This window comes from Urocitellus parryii, chromosome 3 (assembly GCF_045843805.1).
Source record: "Urocitellus parryii isolate mUroPar1 chromosome 3, mUroPar1.hap1, whole genome shotgun sequence".
In the NCBI taxonomy this organism is placed as follows: domain Eukaryota; kingdom Metazoa; phylum Chordata; class Mammalia; order Rodentia; family Sciuridae; genus Urocitellus; species Urocitellus parryii.
In genome coordinates this window covers 15297011-15314456 of record NC_135533.1, presented here as the reverse complement: position 1 = coordinate 15314456, position 17446 = coordinate 15297011, and the positions used below count along the sequence as shown (strand labels likewise).

At 45.2% G+C, this 17446-nt stretch overlaps 1 protein-coding gene across 1 annotated transcript; it reads left to right on the top strand.

The window, feature by feature from the left end:
• Nucleotides 1-12131: 12131 nt before the first annotated feature.
• On the top strand, nucleotides 12132-17310 carry Tmem213 (transmembrane protein 213). Its single transcript, XM_026398543.2, has 3 exons — nucleotides 12132-12243; nucleotides 16173-16247; nucleotides 17141-17310. Exons 1-3 carry the CDS (start codon nucleotides 12132-12134, stop codon nucleotides 17308-17310), a joined length of 357 nt encoding a protein of 118 aa, XP_026254328.2.
• Nucleotides 17311-17446: the final 136 nt, after the last annotated feature.

Genomic DNA, 17446 nt, shown 5'->3' with positions numbered 1-17446 from the left:
TATCAGGCTGAAGAGAAAGAGGCGGGAGGGCAGTGGCTGAAGAGAAAAGGAAGCATGGCCGGAGGGTTTGAGGGTCTTCACTTTCCTGGTAGAAAACGGGAACCCCACTCCTCCTTACCCATTGCAGACATCTGACACCCTCCCTCGGCACCCTGCCAAGATGCCCTCTGCTTCTCGGAGCTTCCTGCCTTGGCTCAATTTCGGGTGGGCCACGTTTCCTGCATCACCAACTCAGAAAGAGGGACAGGACAGTGTCTCCAAATCAAAGTCAACCTCCCACACTCAGCACTGTCGATCTCAGAGGGAAGGAAGAGGGAAAGGAGGAAAAACAAGAACCAAACACAGCCTGGCCCCAAAAAGGAGTTCCCGGGACTTGGGAGAAACGAAGATCTAGCCCAGCCCGCTCCTCGAATCCTGACACCAAAGGACTTGCCAGCGTCCAGAGAGTACACTCCTGCTCCTTTAACTGCTTCACTGACTTAAAAAAGGCAACAATTCTCCTGTTAATCATTAAACACAGACACACACACACACACACACACACACACACACACACATTTTTTTCCAACTAAATCAGTACTTGGAAGGAAAAGAACAGTTAAGTCTAAGCATTAGGATTGAAGAAAAATCAAGGTCATAGAGCTGGAGCAACCTTTTCTATCACCCCAAAAATTGTTGGTCTTGATTTTGGGGTTTGATACCACAGTTCCTCCTCTCTAGGCAAGCCTGGGGCATGCTGCCAATTGTCACCACTTCACACTGTCCTTGAAGGTCTCTGTGAGGCCCTTTCTGCCCCCATGGACTTTCTGGAAAACAGATGTTGCAGAGCTGAGAGAGAGTGTGCTGCCCCGAAGCTTTCAAGTGACAATGCTTCATGCAGACGGCGTCTGTGCCCTCACTCAGATGCTCACACCCAGGATTAGGAAGATACTGTGCACAAGCACAGGTTCAGCTGTACAGATCAACTTACAGGAGATCATCATCATTTAGAAAATGAAAGGGGTTAAGTAGAAAGCAAGCTAAAATGCTTGCAAGGAATTTAATCCAAAAATCATAATCTAGCTAGAAAAATAATGCAACTTTTCTAAAAATGGCACCCAATGTTTCTGAACTCACTTCCAGCCACATTAACATTCAGATCATTATTTTTTTTTTCCTTTCCAGTGCTGGGAATTGAACCCAAGACCTTGCACATGCTGGACAAGCGCTCAACCATTGAGCTACATCCCCAATTCCAAACAGTGAATTTTCTCATGCACTTGAGCCTAACCCTGTGCACCACTGGCCAGACACTGACCCCACCATTCATGATTCTTTACACTATAAGAAGGTGCCCAGGACAGAAGAGAATGAGTTGAGACTACTAAAAAGAGAGGAACTCACATTCAACTTTCTCACTACTCATACACACACACACACACACACACTCTCTCTCTCTCTCTCTCTCTCTCTCTCTCTCTCTCTCTTTCCAATTCATTGACACTAACATTGTCATTGAGTTCATGTATCAGCCCATAGAGATGGAAATTATGTTCGCTGGAGCCAGGATCACCCCTGCCATGTAAGTTGGCTCCCTCCAGCAATATGACTCTGGGCACTGGTACCATCCAGCGTCCATTTGACCCTGACTTGTTTGCAGGTCTCTGTCCCTGGCACACAGAACACCCCTGGTGGCTCTCTCCAACACCTCCTCAGCCTCCTGTCCCCTCCAGCTCCCGCCCAGCCCACAACTACCTGGCTTCTTAGCAGAGTCTCCTCCCCCGGGGGCCCTTCCGCCAGCTTCTTGGCCAGACCTTGGTGGGGGCTGTTTCTTTCCTCCTCTTCAAAGCAGAGCTGCTTTACGTCGCTTTCATTGTCTCCTCACTTGCCACATCACACAGCAACTGGAAAAGAGATGAAGGCAAAGAACAGGTCATCCGACAGAGAGCAGAATACCTGAGCTGGTCTCTGATGGATTCACCCACAGTCTCTCTAAGCTTCACACCTGAAGCCCTTGCCCAGCCATCTGCCTTTCCGGGATAATACTGACCGTAAACTACACTGTTGAGTTTCTTTTCAGTTTCCACCTCTGCTTTATTTATTTATGTATGCCTGCTTAGATGCAGGTGGTACTGCACATCAACCCAGAAGCACTCCAACACTGAGCCACGCCCCCAGCCCTTTTTTAATATTATTATTTTTTATTCGAAGACAGGGTATCAATAGTTGCTGAGGCTGGCCTCAAACTTGTGATCTTCCTGCCTCAGCCTCCTGAGGTGCTGGGATTACAGTCAACTTTCTACCTTCTTTTTCAAAAATTAAATTTACTAGCTCATTTCTCTTTTTAATCCTTCTCTAATATAGACCACGCTATATAAGCAATTGCATATATTGGCATGCAATCATAGTCATCTTAGTATATGCCAGCATATGAAGGGTTATTTTGATAGTTCCCTTTCCATTGATGCTAATTTTTGTGTTCTTGTCTTGTCCTTGATTAGACTTGCTTGATTTTTATCAACATTTGGCTGTTTTATTTCTTCTCTATTTCATATATTTCTGTTCCTACTTTTTTTCCTTCCTACTACCTCATTTGATAATAATTTGATTGTCAATATAGCTTCTTTCTGATACAAGTACTTTAAGATATAAATGTTCATCTGAATACTGTTTCATCCTAGATATTCTGATATTTTAAGCTTTTATTGTCACTTAGTTCAAAGCACTTTTTATTTACTTTTATTCCTTGACCTGAGAGATATTTATAAGTGTGCTATCTAATTTTGACTTTGTGAGTGTGTGTGTGTGTGTGTGTGTGTGTGTGTGTGTGTGAGTGTAGGTGCTGGGGATTAGAACTCGGGGCCTTGTGTATGCAAGGCAAGCACTCTACCAACTGAGCTATATCCCTAGCCCATAAGTGTGCCACTTAATTTTGAAATAGTTGACATGTGGGGGTGGGGTTCTATATATCTTAAGGTGATTGGTTTCTAATGTCAGAAATCATGCAGGAAACATCTGTAAGATTTCGAATTTTTAAAAAGTAATTGAAGTGCTTTTTTATATTGATTGTACTGGTTGCATTCATGTCAAAACTGATCAAATTGCATATTTCAAATATGTGCATTTTATTATACTTCAATTTTACCTCAATAAAGCTATGAAAAAAGTCCTGCATTGAGTAGGGAATTGTACCACTGGAAGAGAACTTAGAGAACATCCAATCCAACGTTTCTAGGTTAGAGATGAACAGAACCCCAGCGAGGTGACATATTTACATGAGATCTTACAGCTAACTGGTGACACAGCTGGAAGCAGAACCTAAAAATCCTGACACTTGGGGTCTTTTCATTTCATGCTGTCCCTACCACCCTCTACTTTCAGGTGCCACACAGAACAAAGGCCCTCTGGGGATCTCTTATCACCTCCAGTGAGTTCTGAGGACCCTAGACCAAGGTCTTCTCAAAAATGATTGAAGGCCAGGCACAGTGCCATATGCCTGTAATCCCAGCGAGGCCGAGGCCGGAGGATCACAAGTTCAAAGCCTCAGCAAAAGCTAAGCGACTCACGGAGAACCTGTCTCTAAATAATACAAAATAGGGCTGGGGATACGGCTCAGTGGCCGAGTGCCCCTGAGTTCCCATCCCCGGTACCCCCCCCAACCCCGCAAAACAAAAAACCATTGAAGGCACCACTCCCCTGAATTTTCCCCTTTGGGACTTCCCCCAACCCAGAGACTCCCCACCATATCTCATGGGTAGCCCCATGACCAAGGTTATGGGACTTCTCAATGGTCACATAGAAAGTGGCAAAGTGGAAACTGGAATCCAGGATCCCCAACTCAGGTTTTCCTGTGTCCCCTGGGGCCTGTGCACAGCGTGGACAAGAGAAGATGGGGGAAAGAGAACCAGAGAGCAAAGGAAAGTCAGAGGCCAGAAAGACGCCGTAGGAAAGAAGTCAGGTGCCCAGAAGACAGGCCGGCCCTCTTGAGTGGCTGTCTGGTCTCCTTTAGTTTCATGGGGACAAAACTGGAAAGGAAAACTGGCTGAGTGTTTATCATAAACATGGACCTTATTTCCCCAAAACCTTAGCTCAAAGTTACTCTTTGAGAACACACATCTCTGTTTACTAAACAAAAAATGAATCTGACCACAAGCACTGCTGTGCCAACAGAACAGTCTGCCCAGATGACAAGACTGGCACTTGTCGGGAGCCCGAAACTGCCAATCACAGAAGAGACCTTCCTCGAGTGGTCTGCGAACTTCACCTTAAAATGCCCTTGCCCGTCTGATGCTCGTAACTCACTAACTTTTCCAGCAATTAAAACTGTCCCCTACAGGAACTGGCTGGCTTCCTTAAAAATCAGTGAGAAACCAGTCACCTGAGGCACTTGAGCAGCAGCCCAAGTAACAACCTGGAGAGGCAGGACCGGTCAGATGCAGCCATCCCACACTCTAGCAGATCCCTCTCTTTCTAGGGCATTCTTGCCAGGTTAAGGATTAAGCCAGACGTCCTCTGAGGTTCCTTTCCAACATCAAGATCTGGCTGCCATTCTCTGGTTGCCTTTGGCTTCGTTTCTCATCTTTGCATCCTGAACATTCCTGTATGCTCCTGCGCCTTCTGTGGTAGGCCTTTAGCACCCCAAGAGCAGAGACTGTTGGCAAGCGGATTTATGCACCATCTGCAACTTGAAAGTTAAGGTTGTTTTTTTTTTTTAAATGAAGAAAAGATTCCTTGACATTAAAAAATGCTCTCAGACAATGAAACAGACACTAACGAGTGCCATCTACCTGTCCAAGGTGGCCGTATGGCTCTCCTGGGAAACAATCTTTTTTTTTCTCTCTCTCTCTCTCTCTTTTTCTTTTACATTGTTGCTTTATTACCATCACCAAACTTCATCACCAAAATCAAAGTCCACTGATTAGCACCATCTCCTCGCCACAGCACCCAGAACACAAAAGGGGGTAGGGATCTTCTTCATCCTGAGATTTACAGAGCTGGGGAGGGGCTTCTAGGAAACTATCTTTAAAAAAAAAAAATGTACTCACTTAATTTTATTTCTTCATTACAAAAGTATTAAACATTTACTATAGAAAATTTGAAAGACAAGACAAAAGTAAAAAGAAGAAAATAAAAACCACCCCAAATTGTAGCATCACATTTTGATAGGATGTTTTCCAAACATTTTTTGGTGTTACAAAAATGAAATTTGTTTTGAACAATCAATAAAAAAAAAGAAAAAAAAATGAAACTATACTGGATATGTAGACAAACAGTTTTAATGCCTTGTATAATACAGTTTGTGTTTCCCCAATAATTCAATGTTATTCTTGATTTTTTTTTCCCTTTGTGATGATGGGGATGGAACCCAGGACGCTGCACAGGCTAAGCTACACCTTCACCACAGATACAGTGTGTTTAATAACTACCTTTCAATCCGTTATAAGCTGCCCCTAGGTGTGTTTTCTTTTTGTGGTATTGGGATTGAACCCAGAGCCTCACAAATACTAGGCAAGGACTCTGCCACTGAGCCACATCCCAGCCCTCTTCATCTTTTTTTATTTTGAGACTGGGTCTTGGTAAGTTGCCCAGGCTGGCCTTGAACTTACGATTCTCCTGCTTCGGTTTCTAGAGTAGCTGGGCTTACAGGAATGCACCATTGCACCCGGGTCTAAGCTTTCATTTTTATAAACACTCTAATGTTGAAATGGAGAACCTTGGGTGCACATTTTTGGTCTCATCTCTGATAACTTCCTTGGGTAAAGAAGCTCTAAAGGGCTGCACCATAGGATGAAAGGTCACCAAAGTAAATTGAGGCCTACAAAGCCTATCACTTAGCTATAAATCATCATCATTGCTGAGACTGGATGGACATGATGGCAGATTTGGGTTGCCCCCAAGCATCTGATTAAAGAACAACTACAATAAATTATTTCTACAGGAAGATCACCTTAAATTTCAAGTTAGTACTATGAACAACTGCATGGAGTTACAGTTTTGAGCACAACAAAAAAATAACCAGGTTCACAAGAAAACATAACTACGTGATTAAAAACTAGCAGAAATAACAGACAATAGAAACACCAATGAGGGAGAAGGTGGCAGATGTTGAAGTTATTAGACCCAGATTTTAAAATAATTGTATTCACTCTGTTTGTGAAGATGAAAAATAGAAACCAAATATCTTTGTAGATAATAATCATATATTTTTCAAAAACTAAAATGGAAGTTGTGAAATTAAGAATAATTGGAATTAAGAATCCAGTGGGAGGCTGGGGGTGTGGCTCAGGAGTAGAGCACTCCCCTTGCCCATGCGAGGCCCTGGGTTCAATCCTCCGCACCACATAAAAATAAATAAATAAAATAAAGGTATATTTAAAAAAAAGAATCCAATGGGTAGTTACAAAGGTGGATTTGATACAGATGACAAGAGATTATCTAGATAGGAGAAAAAAATCCAAAATAAAGCACAAGAAAACAAAAAAGTGGAAAAGAAAGAATTAGAGGGTACAGGCAAAAGTTCTGTGTATAACTGGAGTCACCAAAGGAGAGACGAGAAGGAGACAGGAGTAGAATTTGATGGCTGAGAACCTTTCAAAATTTCTGAAAGACATCAAGCTTCACATTCAATTGCCTACAAACTCCAGTGGGACAAATAAAAAGAAATGCATATCTGAGCACGTTAGAGTAAAACTACTGAAAACCAAAGCCAAAACAAAAATGTTAAAGATGACCAAAGAAGAAAAAGAAACAAGTTATCTACAAGGCTGCACCAGGAGGGCCAACAGTTTTCAACAGAAACAATGTGGATAGAAAGAAACAGAAGGTGGCTGGGCCCGGTGGCACCCACCAGGAATCCCACTGAATCGGGAGGTGGAGGCAGGAGGATTGCAAGTTGCAGGCCAGCCTCAGCAAATTATCAAGGTCCTAAACAATTTCACAAGACCCCATCTCAAAAAATACAAAGGGCGAGGGATGTAGCTCAATGGTAGAGCCCACCTGGGTCCAGTCCCCAGTAACACACACACACACACACACACACACACACACACATTAGAATGACATCTTGATATCTTTAAAGCACTAGAAGAATATTTCTGCCAACCTTCATTTCTAGACCCAATGAAAATGTTTTTTAAGAGTGAAGGAAAAATAAAGACATGCAGATAAGCAAAAACTGAGAGCACTGGCACTCTGTGGGGGGAATACGAAAAGCTATTCTTCATAGAGAAGGGCTGCCATCAGTTGAAAGACCAGTCACATGGAAAAGAATTGAGAACGATAAATGGATAAGTATGTGGATAGATCTAAATAAACCTTCATTTATAAAGGAACAATAATGACTTAATGGTAACCATGTATATAAATGGTGACTTAAGAGGTGTGGCATGTTTTTAACTTTATGATGGCACATAAGCACTGTGCATTCGGTAGAAACCATCTTGGGAGGGTGCGTGCTGATCTCTTCCTGGACTATACCCTATGTCATAGGACACTCCTGGAGAGCTGGACGTCAGGGATCCAGGCCAAGAGGAGAAGCGATGGACACTCCACAGTGTACTGTGTCCCTAAGCTAGGGAGTTCTGTAGGTTAGGGTAAAATCGATTTTCAAATTATGGTATTCTCGACTTACATGGTTTAATAGGACATAACCCATTCAGAAGTTGAGAAGCAGCTGTTGAACGTATGTAGTAAGAAAGACTAAAAACCAGGAGTGGGAAAACAGAATTAAGTTCCAGGTCTTCAATTAATATATTAGATGAAGATGAAGAAATATATTCAATTAATATATTTAATGTCAAGGATGTATGTTGTAGCCGCTAAAAAAAATGAAAAAATAAAAAACAGAATCCCAAAATAGTGAGAACAAAGGAAAAAGGAGCCAGGCACAGAGGTGCACACATGTAATCCTAGTGGCTCAGGAGGCCGAGGCAGGAGGATCTCGAATTCAGAGCCAGCCTCAGCAATTTAGCAAGGCCCGAAACAATGTAGTGAGATCCTGTCTCAAAATAAAAAATAAAATGGCTGGAGATGCAGCTCAGTGGTTGAGTGCCCCCAAGTTCAATTCCCTGTACCTCTACCCCCCAAAAAAGAAAAAGGAGCATAAGACAGACGGGAATGCTGGAGAGCCTCTGGTAAGTTGATTTAAAGCTAAATGTGTCAGTAAATAGATTCAATATGAATAGATCAAGTATTCATAAAAACATCAGACTGTGGGTTTTAAAAACCCAACACCATAGGGGCTGGGATTGCAGCTCAGTGGTGGAGCACTTGCCTCACATGCACGAGACACTAGGTTCAATCCTCAGCACCACATAAATAAATAAATAAATAAATATTTTTTTTTACAAAATCCAACACTATATACATTTTTTATAAGATACACAGCTGAAACTCCACAAGGATTTAGGAAAGTTGAAAGTCAAAAGTGCTACTTGAGGTAACCTGGGGTATTACACGGTGATGTTTTATGGAAGGTTCAATTCACCAGGAAGGTGTCACCATTCTGTATTTGTGTGCACTTCAGTGACAGCCCCCCCCCTTTCTTTCCCCTTGGTACTGCTCACTACACAGGGAGTCCATTTTATTTATTTTGAGAAACTGTCTCACTAAGTTACTTAGGGCCTCACCATGTAACTGAAGCTGGCCTTGAACTTGTGGTCCCCCTGCCTTAGCCCCCAGAGTCAGTGGGATTACAGAGGTGCACCACAGCTCCCAGTGTGGCTCTTAAGTAGCAAAACAAGAAATCAATGGAGTATGTTTGCAGAAGGCAACGCAGTTAAGCTAGGCTGGGGTGCAGGCCGTGGTCCCCAGCACCACACACAGGCAGAGAGAACTAGAGGAGCCCCTCATGTGTGTAAAGTAAGACACACTTCTGAGAAGGGGGGCAGGAATGAGATCTGCAGCCCAGGAGGAAGACAGCCTCAACCTCAGGAGACTTCCTTCTTTTGGGTAATCCCTCCTCGATCTGGGCCACCTCCCATTGCCGTTATGGAAAGCAAGTTGAATGAATTGCTCTAGATCTGTCCAAACACAGTTCCAAATGGTGGGCTCCAGGCCTCCTGGTTGCTTTTATCAACACAGTGGCAGGATCTGAAGGTGGGGCTCCGGAGTTCTCTATTTTTCTTACACAGGCATCCCTCATTCTCTCCAAATTCGACACCCATCCCTGGGTGGCAGTGACTGAGGTCAAACTCCACACCCTCAGAGTCCCACAGTCCAGGTCCGATGCTTCAGCTCGAGGCATCCAGAGCCTGACGGTATTTTGTGAAAACACATCTGATAAAGCCACAAGGGGAGAACCATCCATCCCACCTGGGATCAGAAGGAAGAGGCAGCGTTGTATTTGGGGCCTCGATCCTCCTCTGAATGGATTTTGAATTAAATGAAGACGAATGCCCCAAGTTCAAGGCCAGAGATGGACAGGTGGTAGAGGGGCCCATGGGAATCACCAGGGAAGTGTCTGGAAGATCCTTCATAGACTTTGGCCATTGCAGGAAACACTCTGTCCTTGCTTTCATCAGGAACCACAGATGACACTGGGGACAGTGAAGGCCCTGGAACCCCACCCTCTCAGCTACCCCACTCCAACTTGCACCACGGAGCCTGGTCACAGATATTATTAGCCTGGACTTTTTTTTTTTTTAAGTATGTGTAACCCAATGCCAATCTCAAGCATTAAAAAAAAAAAAAATCTTGAGAATGTTCCCGTAGAATGTCTAGCTTTGAGCAACACAACTTCCTGGTCCACCCTCCAAAGTAAACCAATGCAAAATGCATGAGAGGCTCACTTGCAGAGTAACTGCTCCGGGAGTTCTCAGCTGTGGACCGGTTGAAAACACTGATACTGGAGATGTTTGTGAAAGAGTCGCCTTGAGGCTCTCTTGGGGAATTAGTGAGTTACCAGAGAGGTCAAGTTCAAGTACTTTCATCTGTTGATAAAGACAATGTTTGTCTTTTAACTGTTCTGCAAACAGCTAATCTCAAAGTCTCAAATCAAATAGCAATAACAGAAAAGAAAGGAGGAGATGCACATTATCCTTCCCCTTCATCTCCTCTGTGGGCAGAGAAGTATCGTGGCTAGGATCTGGTAGGATGCTGTCAGCTCAGGTCACAGCTACTATTCACACCACCTCTACAACAGCCCACAGCAGGGTCATTTAAAATCCCTGGCTCTCATCTTTTTGGAGGGACACGCTCTGCTCACATCAAACACATCCTGGGATTTTTTTATGGGGAGGTAACGAGAGCTGTCGCTGTGGTTTTTCATCTTGAGTCCATGAATCACCTGTGCAACCCTGTGACCCTCTTCATGCTGCCTACCAGAAGCTCAGAAAACACATGTGGCCTTCCATGCTCTGAACTTGCTCATGGACCTATTTTCTACTTTCTAGCCTAAATTTCTCCTTGCCTCGTTTCTTCTCATTGATCTTAATTTTATCTAGCTAGATTAATTGCAGGTACGCTTCCTTAAGTCCTTGGAGGATCAAGTTAGGATATGAATAACTTGATGTATAAATAACATTATTATTCCCTAAACTGCCTTCCTCCCATTTCTCTGGTATTTTCAATGATGATCCTTCTATTAAAATGGTGGTTCAGGTTCCTAAGTAATTAGAATCTGCTCAACCTGAGCTAAGTGCTTGACATGAAATGCTTCATTAAGTCATTCAACAAACCCCAAGATAGGTGCTATTGTCCTGTTCCTTTTCAGATAAGGAAACTGAGACTTGGATGCATTAAGTAACTTGCCCAGGGCCACCAGGTCAATAAGACACAGGGCTAGAATTAGATCCCAGGCAGAACCCTACAAACATTGGACTCTTTCTGGCTGCATCTGCACACATAGTCCAAATGTCACTTCATTGAGATCCCTTCCCTGCACCTCTCAGGTGCTCCTCCCTCTTTTATAGTCCCATAACTGGGAGATTCCCATGTTTGAGTCTTGCCATATTGCATCAAAATTCTTTCTTCCCTGCTTGGTCTCGCTGCTGGACAGAGCCCTCCTCCAGGGGAGGGACCATGTCCCCGTCAGCTGTGAGTCTCAAGTAACTAGGCTTTCACACACAGGGTGAGTGTTCAATGCACAGTAGTGATCCCCACCCATCTGTGGTTTCCAGGTACCCACAATCAATTTCAGTCTAAAATATTGAATGGAAAATTCCAGAAATAACAATTCATAAGTTTTACATGACTCTCAGTACAGCATTTTGTTATAATTGCTGTTTTTTCTAATTATTACTGTAATTTATAAATTGAACTTTACCTTATACAGAACAGAGGGAGTTCAGTGCCACCTGGGGTTTTAGGTGTCCACAGGGGGTCTTGAGACATATCCTCCATGCGTAAGGGGAGACCACTGTACATGCTTTGGGCTGAAGGCAGAATTCCCTCCAAGTCACTACTCAGTGCAAAATCTTCACCTCGCTGCAGCCCCCAGCCCTGCATATAGAAGCTCAGCCTCCTGCTCTCCATCCGCCCAGCGCCCTCTCCTCAGCTCACCTATACCTACCTGTGGCATGGTCCCGCTGAGCCCCTGAGCACTATCCTACCTGTGAGCCTTTGCTCACCTGTCACTCCCACCCACAATGCCCTCCTCCCCTCGCCACCTCTCAAAATTCTATCCATTCTTCAAGGCCCAATTCGGATGTCATTTTCTTCAAGAAATATCCCATCCGCAGATGCAACCTCTTTATGCTGAGACTCAAAGTACTTTGTTCTTCCCAACTCATTCCTGAAATGCTGCCCTGTATTTCAGTGATGTGTGTCTGTCATTTAAGCATTTGGAGGGCAAGTATCCGTAGACTTGAGCAAAGCACAGAGCACATAGTAGGTGCTCAGTAAATACGAGACTGGGAAGGGAGTCCACGCTACTCCTGCAAGCGGAAGAGGCAGCAAACTCCCCTCCAAGAAATACACTCATCTCCCCTCCAGTCCTCCCTTTTTTCTCAGTGGGGACAAATTTCATGTCAAGGAAGAAGGACCTGCACTGCCCCTCCTCTGCTCCCCCAGCCAACATAGTTTGGTTTCCCTTCTAGAGAGGTGAGAGCAGGTGTGACAGGCCAGGTTTCCTTGGCTCCACCCCGTCCGTCCCTTTTCCCCCAAACACAGAGCAGAAGCTTGCCAGCTCCTGCAGCACCCGGCACTCTGCAGACATGGCCCACGGAGATGCCTCCCTCCGCGTCGCGCAGCACCTCACCTCTGCCCCGCGGGCCGCCCTGCTCCTCTGCCTGGGCTTTGCCTCCTTCCACTCGGCTTGCTGGGCAGGTAGAACTGTGAGCTTTATTCTTGGCCTCACGGAGGAAGGGGGAGGGCAGGAGGGAGGGAGGGAGGGAGGGTGCAGCAGGAGGGAGGGGGAGGGCAGAGGGGAGGGGGAGGGCGAGAATTCCTTGGCCAGGGTTGGTCCTGCAGGAAGCAAAGAGGAAAAAGGACTTTTTCACGGAGAAGGAGTAGGCAGGGGGTTAAGGGTGGGTGTGGGGTGGGGTGTCTTGGGTTTGCCTAGACCAAGATCAAATACTTAACTCCTGGGCTGGGACAGGAGCAGCCACCTCTGTGGGCACCCTCTGCCTCTCTCTCACACACACACACACACACAGAATTTGTCAGAATCTTACCTATCAGGGGACCAAATTGGTCTTCAGTGATAAATTTGGTTGCTGGTTTCCTGGTGGCTCCTCTTGCTCAGCTCCCCCCAGCCCCCCACCCCCGCTGTGTGATTGACAGTCTTCCCTCACATTGGGGTCTCACGTTCCTTACCGAAGCCCTGTCCTTCCTGGCCACTGCACTTCCTCTGCCACTTTCCCAAAGCCTGGAAGCTGCCAGTCACTGCCCACCCCTCTCCTGCCTCCCCAGGGTACCTGTGGCGCTGGGCTAAGCCCCACCTCTCACTCTCCCAGGGGACCTGCACCTGGGGGCAGGGGGCCTCACTTAACTTCTGCTGTCTTCAGCTTTGATCTTGTCTGAGTTCCCTGTCTGCCCTGCACCCAGAGACTCTCCCAGTCTCAAAGCCCAAGCCCCATCAAGTCTGCACCTCTCTCTCCCATCTTAGCATCTCTTGTGGCCACGGCCAGAGGGCTCAGTGTGGGTGCCCAGACCCACCGAGTCTCCCTTCCATCCTAGTTTCCCCAACTTACTAGCTGTGTGACCTTGAGCAAATTGCTTCTCTTCTCAGAGCCTGTTTCCTGTTTAGAACATGACAGTGAAACTGCTGAGTTACAGGGTTGTTTGTGAGAAGCAAATGAGATGGCTGCTTTTAAAGAATGTACAATAAGCTGGGCGTGGTGGTAACGTGCCTGTAATCCCAGCTGCTCAGGAAGCTGAGGCAGGAAGATCTTAAATTCAGAGCCAGACTCAGCCACTTACAGAGGCGCTGAGCAACTTAGTGAGACCCTGTCTCAAAATTTTAAAGAAGGGGGAGATGTAGCTTAGTGGTTGAGAGCTCCTGGGTTCAATCCCTGGTACAAAACAACAACAACAACAAAAAAGGTAATTGCACACACAATGATTGTTAGCAAGTATGGTTAACAAGTTTGTCTTATTTCCCAACTTCCACCCTTCTCAAACATGGCTATTTAATTTTTATCTGCTTTACCCTCACAGTTCCTTGCTCACGTTGCAGGTTTAAAAAAAAAAAAAAAAGTTGATGACCATGAGGCAGAGGCAGGAGGATCACAGGTTTGAGGTCAGCCTCAGCAACTTAGTGAGGCCCTAAACAACTTAAAGAGACTCTGTCTCCTAATAAAACATAAAAAGGGCTGGGGATCTGGCTCAGGGGTTAAGTGCCCCTGGGTTCAATCCCTGGTACCAAAACAAACAAACAAACAAAATCTCCCTCAAACAAATATAGCTCAGTGGTAGAGCACCCCTGGAGCTGATTCCTGGTACTAAAATAATAATAATAATAATAATAATAATAATAATAATAACAAATGTAACTCCACTGAGCTGTTCTTCTTCCCAAATGGGGCAAGCCCCTGGCTATTCTGCTCATAAGGGAGGAGGGTGATATTCAGGTACTTAGGAATTTTTAGCTGAGCTACTCTGTTTGAACCATATAAAACTGCTGTTGTGAAATGATTTTTTTAATATAAAAGTGTTAATTCATGGGCTGGGGTTGTGGTTCAGTGACGGAGCGCCTGCCTCGTACATGTGAGGCCCTGGGTTTGACCCTCAGCACCACATAAAAATAAATAAACAAAATAAAGATATTGTGTCCATCTATAACAAAAAAACATTTTTATGTGGTAATTCATAACCTAATACTGGCAGTTAACTACGTTTTCCCCCACTCACTTACTCTAGGCAGAAATATCACTACTCTAGGTTTAGAGGGGAGATGAAAGTCAGGGCCAAGGGAGTTAAAATTCAAATGTTGAGGAATAAATGTCTCCAAAACAAAGACCAAGCCCTGAGCCATTTAGTTGTAAATAATTTACAGTAACAGTCAGATTTCATCAAGGTAATTTACCATCCCTTAAGCAGGACCCAGGAGTTGCTTAGGGATTGGGTGGCATAAAGTCAGTCTGGGCAGCAATTTCATGGCTTTGGCTAAACAGCCTTCTTCCTAACTCTATGACAACAGGCACCTGAAGGACATGCTGACCCACAGTCAGTGGAGTGTTGAGAGTTTTCAAACATTTTTGTTTTGGTTTGAAGTGATTTTTTTACATTCCCAACAATGCAGATTGAATAGCGATATAATTTCCAGAAAGTGCTCCAAAATCAATGTCTGGGTTTGATCTACCTAAATTAGCATTAGTGATAATAGATCTTTCTTTGATGGTGGGAATGTTCCATTTCTGCCTTGTGCTTCCAATATGGCGGCCACCAGCCACATGTGGTGATTGAACATCTGAAACATGGCTAATATGACGGGGAAGCTGGCTTTTTTAACTTCAGCTAATTTTAGTAAGTTTAAATAACCACAAGTGGCCAGGGGCCACTGTATCAGACAATGTGGGCCCCCTGTCTTTCATTCTCAGTTGTGAAGGAACATGGCAGTGGCTTTTCTTCTCCACATGCTTACATTCTTCTCCATCCCCCAAACCCAGTGGGTATTCTCTTCTGTCCAGATGGGAAAGGGTTAAACTTCCAGCTTCCTTGAGACAAAAGCAAAAGCGGCTCTTTTAGAATTCCTGCTTAAGTTCTTTTTTCTTTTTCTTTCTCCTTTTTTTAAAAATTATTATTCTTTGCTTATAAGTTGAACAACAAATTTAAGCACTGCATACCCGGCAATGAGTTTGTAGGAGACACAATTCAGTTGACAACAGGGAGTTAGCTTTGTCGCATACAGATACCTACACTGGGAATTCTGTAACACTTTCACAATACTCACTACTGATGAACACAAAATCCCAAACCCTGGACTGACTTACACGACTGTTTAATTTTTGCTCCTCACCACGTGCCTGTGTAACAACTTCACCATCATCGGGAATAAAGAATCAAGGTCAGATTTCAAAGTTGACTTGTCAAGGTTTTGAAAGGAATTGAAGTCGTTGTGAGAAGACATTCTAGATCGTTCCGTGATTGTTTCAATATAGACTGGAAAGGCCCTTTTATAGCTACATCTATTTGCACAGCTAAAAATAGAGTGTGACAAGCTATTTATATAGCAGGCCTTTGGTCACTGAAGGGCAATGAAAAATGAAGATAAAGTGATAGGAAAAGGGGAGTGGATTCCTCCCTGGCTGGCTGGCTGCCAAAATGAAAAGTCCAGACTGGGGGGCTTGAACAACAGGAATTCATTTTCTCATTGTTCTGGAGGCTAGATGGCCAAGATCAAGGTATCGGCAAATCTGGTCTCTCCTGAGGCCTCCCTCTTGTGGTTGCAGATGACCTCCTTCTCCCTTTGACCTCACATAGCCTTCCTCCGTGCACATGCATAGCTGGAGTCCCTTCCTCTTCTCATGAGGACACTAGTCACGCCGGCACAGGACCCACCCATATGACCCCTTTAACCTTAATTACTTCCTTAAAGGCCCTGTCTCCGAGTACAGTCACGTTGGGCATGAGGACATGAACGTATGAATTTGGGAGGGACACAGTTCAGTCTACAGCAGGGAGTTAGCTTCATAAAGCTTCAGTATACCTGCACGGGAAATTCTGTCACACTTTCACAGTGACACGATTCCAAAACCTGCGCCTGGGAACAGTGTTTCCTTCTGCCTGAGACGATGTCCTGTCTTTTCTTTCAGAAGTCAGCAGCAGCAGCAACAACTCAACCTTGACCACCCACCACCCAGATCCAGGGACCCTGGAACAGTGCCCCAGTAAGCTTCTGCCCTCATCCCAGAGCTGGCCCTGAGCTGCGGGGGAAACTTGAGCCCTCCTGCTTTCCATTGGCTGGTGTTAGGTGACCAAGGCCTCCCAGGCTTCCTGGGCACAGGGTGGCTCTGCCTAGTACCATCTGCAGAACAGGTCTAAAAGCCGTCCTGGCTTTGATCCCAATGCAGGCTTATGGTCTTTGGTGCAGGTGGCTGCAATGACCCAGTCCCTGGTGGGCAGCCAAAGATGCCCTGGGTTCAAATGCTTGAAAGAAGTTTGGAGGGGGAAGTCTATAAAAATCAGCTAAGCTGAACAAGACAGGCACTTGGTTCGGTCCCCTTTACCTATTTCTGTTCATTCTCTACTTGAGTATTTCCAGTGGCAGGAGCTCGGTAACAAAGAAACACCATTAACACATCTAATTAGTAGGAAGTTTTCCTTTAAGCCTGGCCCCTCTACGCTGCCATCATTCAGTGACCAAATGGGTCCACTCCTGGTCATTCATAAAGAAGGTAACAGGCAATCATATGAAGTGACAAGAATATGACTTTGGAGTCTATATTGGGTTCGAGTTCTCTTTCTGCCATCTTCAGACCTTGGGCAAGTTACAATATCAATTGACTCACACCAAATGGAAATAGTCATTGTACCTATCACAAGGCTGGGGGTCGAGAATGGTGGTAGAGGGCATGCCTGCTGGAGGAGTCCCTGCAGCACCAAAATAACGATATTAATAATAATAGTGCCTGTCGTCCTGTGAGAAACATGAAAGGGAAATCGTAAAGATTTGGCATGGTGCATGGCAGCTCTCACGTTGCTCATGTTCTTACTGAGATTAGAGAAAGAGCTGGTGGAGCTGGGTGGATACAGCTTGCCATTCTCATCTCCCGTCCCCCAGATGTGGACTTCTGCCCCCAGGCGGCCCGGTGCTGCCATGCTGGAGTGGACGAGTACGGCTGGATCGCGGCTGCGGTGGGCTGGAGCCTCTGGTTTCTCACCCTCATCCTGCTCTGCGTGGACAAACTGATGAAGCTGACTCCAGAGGAGCCCAAGGACTCGCACGCATGAGATGAGAGTCCCGGCCCTGAGAACGGCCTTCGCCATCACTGTGTGGGTCGCAGAGGGCGGGAGGAGGGCGGCCACCGTTATTCTAAAGCCTTTCACCTTGAAGCCTCAGCTGCTTTTATTCATTCATTCATCCATT

Excerpts from the sequence above, each read along its gene's own strand:
- Tmem213 (XM_026398543.2), top strand. The coding sequence starts at position 12,132 with ATGGCCCACGGAGATGCCTCCCTCCGCGTCGCGCAGCACCTCACCTCT. Across the intron at positions 12,244-16,172 it reads CCACTCGGCTTGCTGGGCAG|AAGTCAGCAGCAGCAGCAAC; the intron begins GTAGAACTGTGA and ends CTTTTCTTTCAG. Across the intron at positions 16,248-17,140 it reads GACCCTGGAACAGTGCCCCA|ATGTGGACTTCTGCCCCCAG; the intron begins GTAAGCTTCTGC and ends CCCGTCCCCCAG.